Below are 18,004 nucleotides of genomic sequence, written 5' to 3'. Positions count from 1 at the left end.
TCTTTCTCTTCAAAGATGAAAATGCCTATGACTACTCTAAGAATGAATGCTTCACTCATTCAAGCGTTCACTGGATGGTTTGAGTTTGAAATAATGTGAATGCCATGCTGTGGCCTTCAGTGTCACCAGATGTCAGTCCAACTAAATGACTATGGGAGATTTCATGGTACTGTGCTAAACTCCACCACGATCATAAAAACACAAAATGAGGAGACATCTTTTCTTTGCTAGTTTCAGAGAATTTTAGGATCAATGCATACGTAGTTGTTGTTGTTTTCTTTTAAAGTGATGTCATTTTTTTTAATGAGAGTAGGGCTGCTGTTTGCTTCTTGCAGTGCTCTCCTTATACACACTGCAGCATACATATATGTGCATCTGTCTAACACAGCAGGTGCTACAGCATGCTTTGTCATAGATGTAGGAAAAACCATCTGTCATCTGCATAAAGCAGCATCTTTTCTGCAGTTCTTCAAACACAGCAGCCTCCTTAGATCCCTTTAATGATGCATCGGCTTTGCCTCTTCTTTCTCTCCTTTCTGTGTGGCTCTGTCTCTGCTGGAGCCACAGGGCTCTTATGTAATGCTTGTGATATTACGTAAGCGTTGGGGGTGGGAGCATTGTGGGTTAACTGTTTCTCTGCCGCTGAGTCTTATGTCTCCACTGAGGTCAATCCACATTGGTCTTACACAGCTCTACAAAGCTCTACAATATTACAGATAAACTTGTGTGTGTGTAAAGCTAACGCGTATCTCAAATTTATGGCATTTTCTGAAGCATAGCATCTGTGACTTAATGTTTTGGCCCTTATATGAAATGAACCCATTGGTTTTGTTTTGTTTTCATTTTACTTGTTTATTCTTATGATAAAATACTGTGTGGTGATTGGAAAACCTGAAAATATGACCAAGTAATAGTGATAGTCATATTTACTCGTACCAAGGGATTCTCTTTGGACTCTAGTACTTTCTTCATTCTACTGCTTGGGACATTAATACATGTCTAGATATCTATTATGTATAAGACACTCTCCACTTTTATGCAGTTCAAGCATTTACTCAGGATCTGAGTCTGGCTGCTTTGACTAAGCAAAATGTGACCCACATACTTGTAATGTATGTGAAGCAAGGCTTGTGACTTTTAGCCACATGCAGCCTACACTACACCCATATTGACTTTTGGCACACACATTTTCTAATGCCAGTCAAGATTGGCAAAATTAGATAATTAGCGATCCTGAAAAGGATAAGTGGAAGAGAATGGATGGATGGATAGTTCATTTTTTGGAGATAACACAAACTAAGAACGACTAATGCTTTGACACACACCAGTCAAAGGTTAGTGAAGGATAGAGATTTCTAGGGAAATGGGGATCAAAGATACACACACACACACACACACACACACACACACACACACACACACACACACACACACACACACAAAGCATGTACTGTATGCAGTGTGACTGAATGCATTCTTCATTCACACATCTGGTTAAATGTTTTTAAGCTTTCACACATCCTTGCAGCACTGAGGTATTTAACTACCTGTGATCTCAGTTAAGAAAAGGCTCAATGATCCAGGAAGCTCAGATCTGGCTTGTTTCACTGTGTGTGATAAGAAAAGTTCTTAATGTGAGAGGCTTTCTAAATTAGCTTCCCCTGCTCTGTGTGGATGTTGCTTTTTAGCATCTTTCTGCAAAATTTCCCGCCTGTTTCTGTTTCATGTGCACTATTTTGTGCAGTAAGAGCAGACAGCTTTCTTAGGCGAAATGCTCTGATAAACACACATCTAATATATTTATGAGCTTTATGAGGTGTTAATTTGTGAGTGTTGTGTTTATAGCTTTCTGTTTCTCAATGGCAGAAAAAAAAACATTTTAGGTGTTTTTTGGCAAATAATTTGTACAAAAACTTTAATTTACCACATTGTGTCTGTGTATGTGTGTTTATTGCTTGGTTCTTCATTCTCTTTCCAGTTTTTCCTTGTTTCTTTCTTTTATGCCTTGGCTCTAAATAAGCCTCATTTCATTCAAGTTGAAGCCTTTGCCACAATTTAAAATTTGTGACCACATTCTACCATTTCTTTGTGAGGACATAAATGCAGATAGGTGGACCTATACACATCTGCATAACAAGTGAAGGATCCACCATTCAATCTCAGAAGGAGATGGTTAAAAAATCTGCCAGTCAAGCTTTCTGTTGTGGTGACCCCCTGTGAATGAGTGAGCAGCTGACGTAGCATTAACCTCCTAAGACTCGAACTCTTTCATGGCATGCATTTTTAATATCCATTTGCTATTTGGGCTGATTGGGACCTAAAAACAAAGAATTACCGGGGGGGTTTTTTTGTTTTTTTGGGGGGGGGGTTTACCTGATTTTTGTTTCTGAGAAAAATGAGATCCACATATGAGGACAATGGCTTTAAATTTCGAGAGAACAGTGCCAGTATAATGTCCTCATATGTGGATATCAGGCCCTTGTAGAGCAAAATTTTATATTTTGGTCTAGACAACCCAAAATGTGATGTCCACAAATGTGGACGCCAGGTCCTAGGAGGTTAATTAGCTGAAATATGTGTCTATGCATTGCACCCATAGTTTTTGAAAGCAACTTGCTAACCAAAGTTACTAGCATTGACTGGTAATTTAGGACTTCATTGTTTAAGCCCATCTCTTCAGCCAACTCTCTAGGACCAAAGTCTTTGTGCAGTCATACCTATCACCATCCGTGCCCTTTAGACAGAATGGAGGTTTAAGGCATTTCTGCACTGGCTGCACTGACAAGTGGTATTGTGTGAGTATTCTTAAATAGCATCGTCAGTATAAACTATTTATTGTAAAGAGACATAAACACGAAGTGGATAAATGACAGTTAATCTGTCTGTAGTGAATGGTGTCGAAAAACAACATGTTATGAGTCATATTTGAGAAGTAGCACAGTGCATGTGGAGTATGCACTTTGATCATTTAATACCCTGCAGTGTGTTATCCCCACATGTTCATTGACTTAAAAGCTGTTCCTTTGGCTGATTGCTTTACTTTACTTAAGCTTTACTTAAGTCCTTCAGCATGATGGTTTCATCCAGCCTAAAACCAAACAAACCTAAATAGGTCATTTTTTATTCTCCTCAGACTGAGCTCTTTCATTTTGGTGTTATATGAAAACTGTATGTGGGGCAGGGCACTCCTCACCCTACTCTGCACATGTACCTCTATAATGCTATCAGTAATCATTTGTGGGCGGACTGACAGTGGCCAGTTGGAAAATGCAGCAGGCAGAAGCTAACATCAGTACAGACCGCAGGCCAGTCCAACAGTCGGCCGCATGTATCTGTTCAAACCAAGACGCATATTCATATAGGACTATTTTCAACATTTAAGCACTTACAGTAACAGAACCCTTCATCCCCAGTGTCAGAGGATGACTACGGAAGCACAAAACCTGTGTTGCAGCCAGGTTACAGCTGGGGGATCTACCGCAATATGCTTATCTGTCAAATTCCACCAAATCTTATCAAGATAGACAAAAGAATTTGTGCATGTTTCTCTGCCACCGATAAAACGATAAAAGCTGTCTTCAGAACTGGCTTTTGCCAGCTATGGGTTCGTGCAAAGTTTAAACTGCTCCTCTCTGTCGTGATAAATGACATTATATAACTGCATTTTAAATAAATAACATAGACACATAATACAATAAACCAGTCAGAAGCTTAAAGTTTTAAAGTGTTTTCTTTATAAATATTGTAGACATTATTACAAAGTAATATCTCCAAAAAGTATAATGTACTCTGTATTTCGCTTCTTTTAAATTTCTCAGTCTCTTAAATACATAGACAAAAAACAAAAATAGGCATTCTGGATATAATCAGGAAACTTTCAAATGTAAATGAAGGAAAACAGAAACAAAACTGCTTATTATCAAGGCAAAACAAAAGTTCTGAATGAAAAAGGCACAAGAGGTACTGTACTAACTCAGTAAAGTGGGCAGTGAGCCTTATATAGATATGGAACCACAAATCCAGTGTTGATGTGAAGTTGTTCAATTGTCACTATCCTCCATAAGTAGCTGGAAAAGCGCCATCTGAGAAAAATGTTGTTGCATGGGTCAGTTATTTTAACAGTGCCTTCATTTTTTGAGTCTTTATGGGGCGTCTTGTTCGGTCAAGTTTTGTTAACATGGTGTCATTTTGTCGTATATCTCACCGCAAGGGCATCATTAAACCCACCGTCCTTTACAAGAAGGTTATGTTAAATTGACATCACATCGATGCTGTCACAATCTGTTGTTTCTGCCAGTCGTGCACTTCAGAACATGAAAATACCATGCAGTAATATTAGTGGTATGTGGTTATGTGGGTTATTTGGGTGACTGTGGCTCAGGGGGTTGGGAATCGCATCTGTAACCGGAAGGTCGCCGGTTCGATCCCTGGGCTCTCTGTCCTGGTCGTTGTGTCCCTGGGCAAGACACTTTACCCTACTTGCCTACTGGTGTTGGCCAGAGGGGCCGATGGCGCGATATGGCAGCCTCGCTTCTGTCAGTCTGCCCCAGGGCAGCTGTGGCTACAACTGTAGCTGCCTCCACCAGTGTGTGAATGTGAGAGTGAATGAATAGTGGTATTGTAAAGCGCTTTGGGTGCCTTGAAAAGCGCTATATAAATCCAATCCATTATTATTATTATTATTATTATGTTTCGGTCTTGCCAGTATATTTGTAGTGGACTGTGGAAGCATGTGCAAGACGCCTGCACAAATCCCAGTTAAACCCATGGCTTCACAGTGTATCAAAGTGAAATTACAGTCTAACAACAGTGGAATTATAGTGATACTAAAAGTTTAAATGTCCAGGTTTCAAAGCTCTTTCCAAGATTTTGATATGAACAGAATTAAAAAAGTTGAATTTACTTCTTTTTGTCCACCAGCACTGCACACTCCTGCACGTGCATTCAGCCTGTTAGAACAGTAGTTATTTCGTGGTATGTTGCCTGTTCTTCCATCTGGAAGTCTCATTATAAGTGCCAGGCTTGAAGGGAAAGGAGAGAGAAGAGACAGCTTCGTGACAACGGCCCGTCAAACACACACAAACACGCAGCTCTGGTAGGAATAGAGTTGGCCTGTGTCTGTGCCTGCATTGGCTGGCCGGGTTGAGTGAGCCTCTAATCTGTGAATTGAAAACACAAAGATTCCTGGAAAGAAGAAGTCATGCCAGCAGGCTGAGACTGTTATTGTCTTTGTTATTCTGGGGCTGTGTGGAATTGGCAAAAGCAGCATCTCATCAGCATCTATATGAGCCCGCGGATGTTGCGATTTGTGTGTTTTTGTAATGTGTGCGTGAGAATCTGCATACAATCTGTGTCAGATGTGCGACAGTACAGACACCGAACTTAATTGTTCTGTTCTCGGCATGTTCTCAGGATGATGTGGCCTGCTATTTTTATCTGTGTGCACAACTGTCCTGGCTGGGAGCGTTCAGTGTGAAGCAGATTTTGCTGATGGAACCGGCCAATAAAGCAAAAGCTGTTTTCTGACAGATTTGTTTCCCACAGAGTTGATAAGTACCTTTCACTTGCTGACTGACTTTCTGTTTAACATCTGAGGTTCTGCTGATGCGCTTATTAAATTACTTGGAGAAAGAGACACATTTAAACCAGCCTAAAAATTTCAACGATGGCAGTGTTGTTTGATTTGCAACCTGCTCTGTTGTTTTCTCACTGCTGTTTGTCAGTCTCTCAGTCTGTTAGTAGGTGGGAGCAGAAACAATCAAGCCAAATTTCCTGAAACTTGGTGGAGAATAGGACTGGGTGATATGACCCAAAATTCATATCTTGATATTCTTTAGCTGGATGGCGATATACGATATATATCTTGATATTTTTTTAAAGCCATAAAGTAAGAACAAAAAGAGAGTTCTTAGTCAAAGCTGTGTCCCAGATCTCACACAAGCACTTTTATTAACATACAGCGTAGATGTACATGAAAAACTTACTCAGAAATAAATTATCAGCATTTATTAAATAATAATGCTCCATAAATAAAATAAAGCAATGTTGTTTTTGTGCATAAGAAAAAGCTCACAATTGTAAACTAAAAGACGCTGAGCATAATAACAAAGACAAGCAGATTTCACAGCTGCTCTGGTCCCAAGTTCTACTGCGTAACTGAAAGCCTGGAGTTTGAAATCCTCTTTGTAACCATGTCTCTTACAGGCGCCATTTGTGGTCCTTATACACACACAATACGGTAATATTACGTTGAAGACAATCCATCAAGCGGTGCGGCTTTGTAGCTTACCAAAGTCATAGTGAAACATTTTTTGACAGATTGCTGAGCGCCGTCTACCACATAAAATCGGTTCGTGGTCAGTAAGCACAACCAGAATTCATACATTAGGCGCGCTGTTGATTTTTCAGAAAATGAAAGGATTTTAGGCATCAACGTGTTAGCGGTTACCTCGAGAGGCAAACTTGTGGCTCCACAAGTATAATTATAACGTAACATAGACTATATCGATATAAACGATATTTTCACATCTCATATCTTGTATAAAAATATATCGATATATTTAAAAACTCGATATATCGCCCAGTCCTAGTGGAGAAGTACAAATTTGGGCCGTACAAGAAGACATTAACTTCTGGTGCAGATCTGAATTGGTTAATATTTGATAAAACCATATATTTTTTGATGAATGTCGTTGTGAATTTACATATGATGCAAAAGTTGCGATAGGCCCCCCAAGTGCAGTTCAGTTTATTGTTATTTGAATTTAAATGAATTATCATTCTAATCTAAGTAGTTTTATGTAGCTATAATGTATTTACCTTTTTCCAAGCATCGATTCAGTATCATAAACTGTTTTGGCTGTCAACACATAGATTCTAAATTTGGTTAAGTAATCAAATATATAAACAAGGGAAAATTTGATTGTAGAAACTAATAATCACTTGTGGAAAAAAGCCTCCCCTCTAGTATCACTCTGTCAGCAGACTGGCACAGAGGCTGGATATTCATCAGAAAGGCTGTTAGCCACAGCGTTGCTAAGGAGTTAATTAAAGGAGCGCTATCCATACACAACACCGCAAACAGTATGAGCTTGTGCAATGTAAATTCTAATGGGCTAACCTCACTAAGAAAAAGTTTGCAAACCAATTGCCTTAAAAACGCAAGTGGAAGAGAAAATTTATGTTGTAACAAAAGAAACTACAGACTACTTCATAATTTAAGTCAGACGTACTCTTGTGTTAGTAAATACTAGTTGTTTAGAACAGTAATTCTGAGTAATGTGAACGTACCTGCAACTGATGATTTCTTAGTTGTATTTGCTTGAACAAGCGTCTCATTTATTTTTTAAAACTATGCAAACTGATTGTTTTAGAAAGAGCTCATGTTGTCAAGGGCTTCAGAAATCCATAGAAATAAATAAAAACAGCTCCATTCTCCTAAAAGAGTCACATATATAAAATAGAGTGGCGATATAAATGTGACATGTTTTAGTACTGTAACATCATTTGTAGATGAGGTGCAGAGAACAGGTTTAGTTGGTACTTTTTACATATAAAAAGTCACAAACTATAATTTAATATAATTAATGTGGGACTTAAAACCATTTCATTAGACTGTACAGACATTTATATAGTTAAATTCTTGAGAGCATCCAATTAAATACCTTCTTTAAAAATTATGGCAGTCGCCCCTGAACCAAGGTGGAGAGCATCTGGGAGTCGACACTCTCAATAGACCTCAGGCCTCGTCACTCTCAAAGCCTGTCTAAAAGCAAACAAAAGCAACAGCTGATCAGTTATTAGAAAACTGCTCACAGTACCCATTTATACATTTAAAAAAAATCCAATGTTTTAACTATTTAAACTAAAGATAAAAACAAAAAGGGGTCATTTGTATATGAATGAAGTCAACTGTGATTTGCTACATTCTGTTTTGGAGAAATTGTCCCTCCCTGTTTTACAAAAAGAAAAATCAATCAATGACAAAACAAGAGAGGAGTAAAAGTTAGGAGGCCTCCAAATCTGTGTGATCAGCGTCAACCTTTTCATTTAACGCCTGATAAAACCTACAATTCAATAGGAAACTTCCCCACAGCTTCTTTAATATGTAAAGTTAAAAACTTGGCAGTGCTGCAGACATCAGGAAGGTCATCATCACGGAGAACATTGTGATTTTGCAGCACTTCCTGTCACATCTCTCTTATAGAACAAATAGAGAACAAAATTAAGAACCATTCAAACTTGCAAAGACAATAAAAGGCCATCATGTGACTGTATAGTTGCTGACTGAAGGAGGGAAATCTACGGGTTTATCATTATTAACAGCAGTGAAGAATACTGTACCAGCTTATAAACTGTTGCAGACTTATAACTTAGGCTGTGTGCGTATATACACTTCCCCCTTCTTCATTTCTGAGTTGTTGGGTTTTTGTTTTTGCATATTTGTCATATTCAAATGTTTTGGATCAAATGACTTTAATATTAGTGAAAGGAAACAAAATCAAATAAAAAGTGCAGCTTTTAAAGTAATGATTTCATTTATTAAGGGAAAAACAATGTCTGAACTTACCCTGTGTCAGAAGGTAACCAGAACAACTGGTTGTGCCAGTCTTGGCATCAAGACCTGCACATTCACATTCACACCATCAGTCTCTGAAGCAAACACTCTAATACAGACAGTCTTTCTTATTCTTGGATCTGTGAGAGCAGAAGTCTTACTTGGTCATCTCAGGCACACACTCTCACTGTCAGCACAGCAGCTTCATCCAACTGCTGATCAGACTTTGATCTTATGAGGGGCAGCCTTGTGTGCAAAAGTCCAAGAATAAAAATATCAATCTGGAAATGAATAATAAGGTAACCTTTATATTTTTGTCTTATCAGTATTACTGTGATGTAGGATAAAACCCAGGATGTGTTGCTTTTTTAGATTAACACCCATGCAGAGCACTATCCACCTGAGAAAAGGTAAAAAAAAAATTTAAAAAAAATTCAATGTGTATTGAATGGAACATTAAAGCAGATTTCCCATGTTCTGGGTATTTTGTTGATATTATTAGGCGATTATTATCCACCCACTGGCCGACTTTACTGCAGCTCCTTTTTTGTTCCAATATATGTTTGCTATTTTACATATTTTAGCCAATACACTGAACTGAAATGCAAGCAAAAGATGGTAACTAAGCTACAACATAATGTTGTTAAGTGATTAACGACAGTCTGCTGACTGGATTACTGGAAAATACAGATGGTGATTTAAACCTTGTTGTGATGTTTTATGATAATCAGCTGACCACTAAAGACCAATAGAAGACATCAAAGACCCGTGTCATTCACAGCTCTAACCTTCTCTTTTTCCCCCTGGCTGTTCCACATCATTTTAGATTCCAATTAAAAACTTATTTTTTCTCTTTCCCATCTGCCTCGCTCATGTCTTCCCCTTTTACCTCTCTCTTCCTCTTCATGCTGCTGTCAGTTCCTGTAAGCAGACAGGCCTGTGTTGTCTTTGGGCCACGCAGGGCAAAAGCCGCCTGACTCACGAGCTCTCGGCTGTTGAGAGGGAGAATGTCACTGCACATTGGGTTGCCTTCACGTTACACAAGCGCACACACGCAACAAACAAACATACAGGGGGGGGAGTGCACGTGCATACTCACAGAACACAGATAGTACTCACACAGAGCAAGCCAAGCAAATCCCACATCACACATGCACACGGTCACGCTGGGCCGAGGCTATTTTTAGCCTGGCTGCTCGTACGCAGAGTCATATTCAACAGGAAATCCACAGGATGGCTGTGTATGAAGACACGGCATATTTTGGCGTGTTGTGATTGACCACTGCTGTTGGACAGAGATTGATTCATGCTGTCACCTCTGACAGGTCGAGGATGGAGGGACAAAGCGGTGTCAAAGTGATATCTTCACTCAATGCGGTGTCAAATGTGTCAAGTGTTGGAGTCAACCTCTGTACCTCCTCTGTATCATCTTCAGCTTCAGTTTATGAAAGTTTAATTTTTTAGTAATTCTTCAGTAAATATGTACTGTAATGATGTAATGTAACAATCTAACTTTTTGGATAAAAACTCTGCTTTAATGTTCCCAGCAGATGAGCCCCAGATTGAGTTTTACTCCATTTACTTCCTTGTTCTTCCCGTTTGGATCCATTTTGAATCGTTCATAGTTGCTTATTTTGTCCAGATACAATCTGTAATTGGAACAAAATGCAGTTTCTTACAATTCCTTATTTGAAATGTTTCATCCTGCTAAACTTCTGCTCTTCATTTACCCATTGCCAAGATGAGTCCTGGTCTTGTAGCTCTATTCTTTCTCTATTAATACACCTACTTAACTCAGGGTGAATGTGCTCAGAGCTGACTGAAGTAATTCTGTCAGCTCTCTCTGTTCCTTTCTGCAACCAAAAATACTGAGCTCTTATTAAAGCTCTTATTAAACTCAGAGTTTATCTTTAAACTCAGAGTTTGTCGAACATGCTGTCTGGAATTGGCCCCAGGTTATGTTCCAGATTAGAAACCAGTGCATATGGTATCACTTCATCACCACGTTTGTAGATCCTTTTGTGTGTGTAGAGTCTACAAGGTCTATGTCTGTGTTTTTTTTTAATAGCATCTAAAGTCTCTATGATGAACAGATTTCAGATTCTTCTTGATTATTGTTTTTATCCATCCATCCATTTTCTTCCGCTTATCCGGGTCTGGGTCGCGGGGGCAGCAGCCCAAGAAGAGAAGCCCAGACCTCCCTCTCCCCAGCCACCTCCTCCAGCTTGTCTGGGGGAACACCAAGGCGTTTCCAGGCCAGCCAATTATATAGATTATAGAGATTATATCTATAATCTCTCCAGCGTGTCCTGGGTCTGCCCCGGGCCTTCTCCCTGTGGGACATGCCCGGAAAACCTCACTCAGGAGGCGCCCAGGAGGCATCCTTGTCAGATGCCCGAACCACCTCAACTGACTCCTTTCGATGTGGAGGAGCAGCGGCTCTACTCTGAGCCCCTCCTCGTTCTTTCGGTCACTACCCACACCTCGTGACCATAGGTGAGGGTAGGGGCGTAGATCGACAGGTAAATTGAGAGCTTCGCTTTTACACTCAGCTCTCTCTTCACCACAACAGACCGGTACAGCGGCCGCAGTCCGTCTGTCGATCTCCTGCTCCCTTCTCCCATCACTCGTGAACAAGACCCAGAGATACTTAAACTCCTCCACTTGGGGCAGGAACTCGTCCCTGACCCGGAGTGAGCACTCCACCCTTCACCCGATGAAGCCAACAGAACCACATCATCTGCAAAAAGCAGAGATGAGATCCTGAGACCACCAGAGTGAAAGCCCTCCGCCACTTTGCTACACCTAGAAATCTTGTCCATAAAAATAATGAATAGAATCGGTGACAAAGGGCACCCACCAGGAACAAGTCCGACTTATTGCCGGCTATGCGGACCAAGCTCTTGCAACGGTTGTATAAGGACCGAATTGCCCACAGCAATGGGCCAGACACGTCATACTCCCGGAGCACCCCCCACAGGACACCCCAAGGGACACGTTCGAATGCCTTCTCCAAGTTCACAAAACACATGTAGACTGTTCCACGACCAGGACAAAAACCGCATTCCTCCTGTATCCAAGGTTTGACTAACAGATGGACTCTCCTTTCCAGCACCCTGGCATAGACTTTCCCACGGAGGCTGAGGAGTGTGATTCCCCTGTAGTTGGAACACACCCTCCAGTCCCCCTTCTTAAAGATGGGGACCACCACCCTGGTCTGCCAGTCCAGGGGTACTGCCCCTGATCGCCACGCAACATTGTAGAGACGTGTCAACCAAGACAGCTCTACAACATCCATAGCCTTCAGGAACTCGGGACGGACCTCGTCCACCCCAGGGGCTCTGCCACCAAGGAGTTGTTTAACTGCCTCACTGACCTCGCCCCCAGAGATTGGTGGGTCATCCCCTTCGTCCCCAGATTCTACTTCCGCCACGGAAGACATGTCAGTGGCATTGAGGAGGTCCTCGAAGTATTCCTTCCACCGCCCGACAATTTTCTCAGTCGAAGTCAGCAGCACACCACCCGCACTATACACAGTGCAGATAGAACACCGCTTTCCCCTCCTGAGTCGCCTGACGGTTTGCCAGAATCTTTTCGAGGCAGTCCGAAAGTCCTCTCCGAACTCCGCCCACACCCGAGTTTTTGCTTCCGCCACCGCCCGCACCGCATTCCGCTTGACCTGTCAGTACCTATCAGCTGCCTCCGGAGTCCCACAGGCTAACCAAGCCCGGTAGGACTCCTTCTTCAGCTTGGTGGTTCCCCTTACCTCTGGTGTCCACCATTGGTTCGGGGATCTGGTGATACGATTACGAAATCGATCATCGACCTGTGGCCTAGAGTGTCCTGGTGCCACATGCACTTATGGACACTCCCATGTTCGAACATGGTGTTCATTATGGCCAAACTGTGGTTTGCACAGAAGTCCAATAACAAAACACCGCTCGGGTTCAGATCCGGGAGGCCGTTCCTCCCAATCATGCCCTTCCAGGTCTCGCTGTCATTGCCCACAGAAGCACTGACGTCTCCCAGTAGGACAACAGAGTCCCGCTCGGCGCATAAGCGCAAACAACGGTCAGGACCCGTTCCCTGTCCTGAAGGCGAAGGGAACGTTTTTATTGTTTTTACCACAAACAATTTTAAAACAGCAGTATAATGCTAAAAATTAAACCTATTTTTACTTACTGACTGTAGACCAAAACATACCATGTTTTAATTTAGTTTTTACATTTATACTTTTAAACTGTTAAAAGTTTAGACTACCAAGACAATAGCTGAGAAAATAAAAACTAAAACTGTCTTTTAAAATTTAATCTAATTATTCTTAGCAACAGAGCAGCTTTTTGAAGACATTTATTAGTAATTGTTCAGATGCTACCAATGCAACCCCATTCATATGAATGCACAGGCGAAACCCTGAGTTAGCTTAGCGAATTGCTAATCAGCTGGGTTTTTTTTTTTGTTTGTTTGTTTTTTTTCTGCCTGTCCCGTTTGGCTCTTTTGCCATCAGAATTATTGTCTAAAGGCGAAGAAAGACGCCCAACGGATTTACTTTACCAAATTGACCATCCCAGCCTTGCTGTAATGGTCCATTTGATTCACCTTTTATTGTTTATTTTATTTTCACTTGCTGAATACGGGACAGACTTGACTGGGGGAAAGAAAGGGTAGAAAGAAAGAGGGAAAGAAAAACAGCGGAGAAGAGGGACGGGGGAGAAGGGCAAAAAACAAAAACCCAACAGAATAAGCAGAGAAAAAAAATACATATATTGATCACCTGGATCACCTGTTGAGAAAGAAAAAAGAAAACAAGCGGAAGAAAACGAGAGTAATAGAATAAACAACATCACAATGATATATGGGAATATGACAGTAAATACTAAATATTAAACATTATTGTGCAGCACATAAGATCGACAGCACACAGTGTGCTTTGAGGTAGGAGCCAAAAAGGGTGTAGTTTGTGGGTGTGATCACCCGTGTGTACACCTGTGAGCATGGACGCGCTTGTTTTTTAAAAGGTTCCTTCATGTAATGATCTGCTAGAGGGTGTGGGGAGCAACTGCCCCGTCCTCCAGGGCATGAAGCTGGTATGGAGGAGATCAAAACTCCAGACATCCAGAGGCCCCCAGAACACAAGAGACCAAGGAAGACCAACAGAGGGGCAGCCGCGCCACTGTCCCAGAAAGAGCTGAGGAGAGTCCCAGATGAGGGGTCACTCAACAGCCGCGGAGCAGAAGCCAGGGGGAGTTGTAGTGACGCGCCCGTGAGCTCCGCCGGCAGCCAGCTGTGCCTGAGTGACCAAGCCCCAGGCCGAGAGGCCGAGGGCACCCCACCTCCGAAGTGGCCCGAGCGAGCCCCAGGCTCCAGGCCCCGATAAGCGGCTGCCAAGGAGTGAGCCGGTGTGTACCTGGACGCCCACCCCCAGACACAAAGAACCACCAACGCACGATGTCTGAGGCCGTCCGCCACCGGCAGGGGAAGTGGTGGGGGAGATAGGCCTCCATACCTTGGAGGACCTGGGATGTCCCCAGAGAGGTGGCGTCTGATACCCAACCTGACATATAGACACAGACATACAGGCACACACAGATACAAACATCCATTCCCACCCTCATGCTCTCATATGCACTTACTCCACACTCAACCAACGTGGAGACAGACATAAAGAGACGCTGTACACACGATCACACTCCCCAAGCGTACTCTACGAACCGGGTCTAGGTACCCTTGCCCCTGGAGGGGGGAACTGCACCCAGACCCAGGTGGTGTTACCCTTTTCCCTGCGGTGGGGAGAAGCAGACCGCCCCGACTGCGCAGCAGCAGGGAGGCCCCACACTCCAGAATTGCTAACAATGTTCCCAATGTTAGGGTAAGTGAATCCAGACAATGGAACGATGCCCAATCTATGTTAAACTCACTAGAACAGGTCTCTGCCAATCACTTCTTGATATCAAATACCATCCCACAAAACTTGGATAAAATGTAATGTGGGTGATCAAACCTCCAGCCTCGCAACCATTCAGGGCATCTGTCTCAGCTTACATGAGATTATTTGCAGAAGTAGGGGACTAGTGATTGTATTCAAATCCTGTTTCCAGTGTCAGCAGTCGCAGTCTGATTCTCTCTTTTGAGGCATAGACATTTGTCAAAAGCTTCAACAGTCTTGTTCTGTGTGCTGATTTATTGTCAACCAAGAATATGTACAAGACTTTGCTGAGTTCAGATTGTCATGTGGTTTAAATGTATGTTTTGCTGAGATTTGTGACATGCATATTTTCTACATTTTTGCTGTTTAACATGTTCCCAAGTTAAACTGTAAAACTTATGTCACCAACTGTGACAATTAATCCTTTAGCAGCGTTGTCATCAGCTTTTAATGAGTCTGTGCTTCACAATCAGCATTAGGACTGTAATCTGAGTCCCTCTGAATTTGTGCTTCTTTGATTTCTACTTGTACTGATCTGCTGGATGTGGTGGCTTCTTTTAGGATAAAAGCTTTAAGCCAGTGGTGGATCCATGCAAGAAGATGGCAAAGGGATCATGAAGTGTGCTTCTATATTTTAAGAAACTTCTTACTTGTAATACCAGAGAGCTATTAGACCTCTTAAAGAAAAGATTTCTACTATCAGCACTTTTTTCTCTGGTCTTCGATCATGCTGCTTCTCCTGTATGCCCATTGTCTTTGAGAATTTCCTCCCCTTTAACTGAAATAGATCAGCATCCCCACCCCATCATCAAAGATGTTTTTAATACCCTTGGGCCATGTATTGTTGACCTGATTTACTCCTCCCTGATATCTGGCTGTGTCCTGGCTGCTTTTAGACATGCTGTAGTACAACCTTGAAACCCAAGTAACTTGGATTCTTCCTTCCTCTTTAATTCCATGCCCATTTCTGAATCCCCTTTTCTACCAAAGGACTTAAAAAAGGTAGTTTTTAACCAACTACAACCATGCCTGGATTTATTTGAAATCTCTAAGAAGTTCCAGTCTGGTTTCATATTATGACATGGAAACAGACCTTTTAAGAGTTTTTAGTGTCCTGCTTTTAACTGTTGATTCTTGTGTTCTTGGATCTGACTGCTGCATTTGACACCGTAGAGCGTAGCATTCTAGCATTTGATCAACAGATTAGCTCTGTTGTTAAGACAAACTTTTTTCAATTAAGCCTTCTCAGTAAGGTGAAGTACTGCTTCCCTCCATGTTACTCTGAGACAGTAAAAGGCACCTTCATTACTTCTCAGTTAGACTATTGTAATTCTTTGGATGTCAGCCCTGATCAGTCGCTACTTCTTGCCTGGAGGCTATACAAAATGCAGCAACTCAAATTAAAGGAAAGACCGGCCTTCCGGGCTTCCTGCATTGACTTCCAGTCCCTTCATGATCCAGTTTTTCTTCTTACTTTCAAGACAAGTGCTGCCAGACACGTGGCAGCACTTCTGCTATCATTTTGTTCGTATTTAACAAAAGAAAATGCCTTTTGGTTAAACTGTCAGCGAGGAATTTGCATTTGCACTGTTAAATTTTTATATAACTTTAATGCACATAAAAAACAGCTGCTTGTTCAAGTAAAAATACATAGATGTTTTTTTTCACTAATAAAGTTGTGGAGTTGTAAAGTATTTTGTCTAGTGTCAGTTATATCGTTATCGCAAATTTTCAAATGTTTATCGTGATAAATATTTTTGGTCATATCGGCCTGCTCTAGTTGCAGTGTGTTTCTGTTTCCAGTGTTTTCATTTTAAAAAGAAGATCATAAACCTATGAAGCAAACATCTTTCATTAGAAAGAAAGAGAAAGAGCTTGTACTGAATTTTTAGGTTTGAAGTGTTTACCTGTACTAAACATATTGTGGCACTAGTTATTAGGAATTTTCAACAGTCAAGTATAATGACTGGTTTTCTCAATTCACATTTCCATGAATGATTATAATTATGACCACAGTCTTAAACCAAGAGGAAACGGTTAAAGTGAGTTACTTTAAAATGAAAAACAGACTACCGCTCTGCGTGCTGTTATAATTTTTTTGTGTGCTTTAAAAATTTCTTTGTCGTTTTCCTTCCTGTGGGTATATTTATTCATAATTGCCATTTGAGATTCTTCTCTGACTTTAATTGCAAATCGCTAACAGACAAAAGCTAGACTTAAAAACGATGGAACCGATCATGGGAAATGAGTGTTCAATTGCCTTGTGTTTATCTTTGGATTTCAACAGTTGCCTTTGTTTGAAGTCACTGTAGTGCAACTTCTTTTTCTTAATTTCCCTCCCTATTAGATATTAAATTCAGTCATCCTTTGGACCTGTATCTGTGTTTGATTGTATTTATATGTTTATTTGTCTTTGTTTGGCTGATGAGCTATTTCATGAGGCCCTCAGGGTATCTTCCTTGAGCTATAGTCAGTATTTAATTGCTCAGATTTTGCCTCCTTTCACTGTTTCAGCATGTGTAAGTGATTTTTCCCCCTCTCTCGCTGCAGCAATCCATGAGTTCCCCAGGGATTACTTCACCAACAAGCAGCGCGTGGAAGGAGCAGTGGGTCTGCACGTGCTTTGCGTGAGTGTCACCTGCAGCACACTACATGGACACTTGAATGTTTTGGAGTTAAAGTTGTTGCATATCCAAAGTAGTTCTAGCTTTCTTCTTTTCAGCGGCTTTAAATGCTTTAAAATAGATTGTCTTCCATTTGAATGGGTCTTAATTTTTTTTGTCACATCTCTGAAACTTTCAAACTCACAAACTGAGTGTTTACCCCTGCTATTTGCATCATGCAATTCAACAGGACCATTAAGGTTGTGGGGGTTTTTTCAGGCAGGTTGGTTTCTGATCCACATGGAGATAAGAAAGGTAGATAATGTTGTGTAGGCAGAAGACTGAAGGATTCAGCTTAATGATTTTAGCCTTGAAGATACAAAAACCTCTTTACTTAGCCTCGTGGGGAATTAGTGAGACCACACGGGCTGCCAGGATAGTACTGTACCGCTAGAAACACTGAAGTTCATTAGAAGAAGAAGGAGGACTTTGCTAGTTAGCCTTCATGTAACAGTTTATGCCTGCCATTGTTGTCTGTTGACAATGATGTCACAACTGCTGGTTTATGGTGTGCTTTGAGGTCTTTTTACAGTAGTTTCTCATGCTCTTCCCAACTTTTGTCAGTCTGGGAACACAATTGTGTGAACTCTGTATCAGTGTACCCTTTGGTATATCAATGCATAAACAAAGAGATTGTGAGATGGCAGAGGATTGTTGTGTATCAGGGCGGGATGAAAGGTACTGCTGAAAAAAAAATGCTAAAATATCTGTGGTTGTTTGTTTTTTTAATTACTTTACTTTCAGCAGCTATGAAGACCAGACCACATCTGCAACTGCTTGCAGTTAGTTGCAAGTTTCAGTATCATGGAGTCACTCTGCGTTCAATTTGCAATTGAGTGTGGGTCAGCTTGCCCATTC

The 18,004-nt window shown here is 41.3% G+C and overlaps 1 protein-coding gene across 4 annotated transcripts in view; it reads left to right on the top strand.

The window, feature by feature from the left end:
• The window catches only part of slc24a3 (solute carrier family 24 member 3), a 117,904-nt gene that overhangs the window by 79,508 nt on the left and 20,392 nt on the right, over positions 1 to 18,004 (top strand). For all 4 annotated transcript variants that reach the window (XM_040044626.1, XM_040044628.1, XM_040044629.1 and 1 more), the window contains one exon: positions 17,034 to 17,110. In XM_040044626.1, coding sequence (XP_039900560.1) covers positions 17,034 to 17,110 — 77 coding nt within the window. The remainder of the gene's footprint in view (positions 1 to 17,033; positions 17,111 to 18,004) is intronic.

Source organism: Simochromis diagramma, unplaced genomic scaffold, assembly GCF_900408965.1.
Source record: "Simochromis diagramma unplaced genomic scaffold, fSimDia1.1 OVJJ01000486.1, whole genome shotgun sequence".
Lineage (NCBI taxonomy): Eukaryota > Metazoa > Chordata > Actinopteri > Cichliformes > Cichlidae > Simochromis > Simochromis diagramma.
The sequence above is the reverse complement of the archived record's forward strand: the minus strand, read 5'-3'. Positions and strand labels throughout refer to the sequence as shown.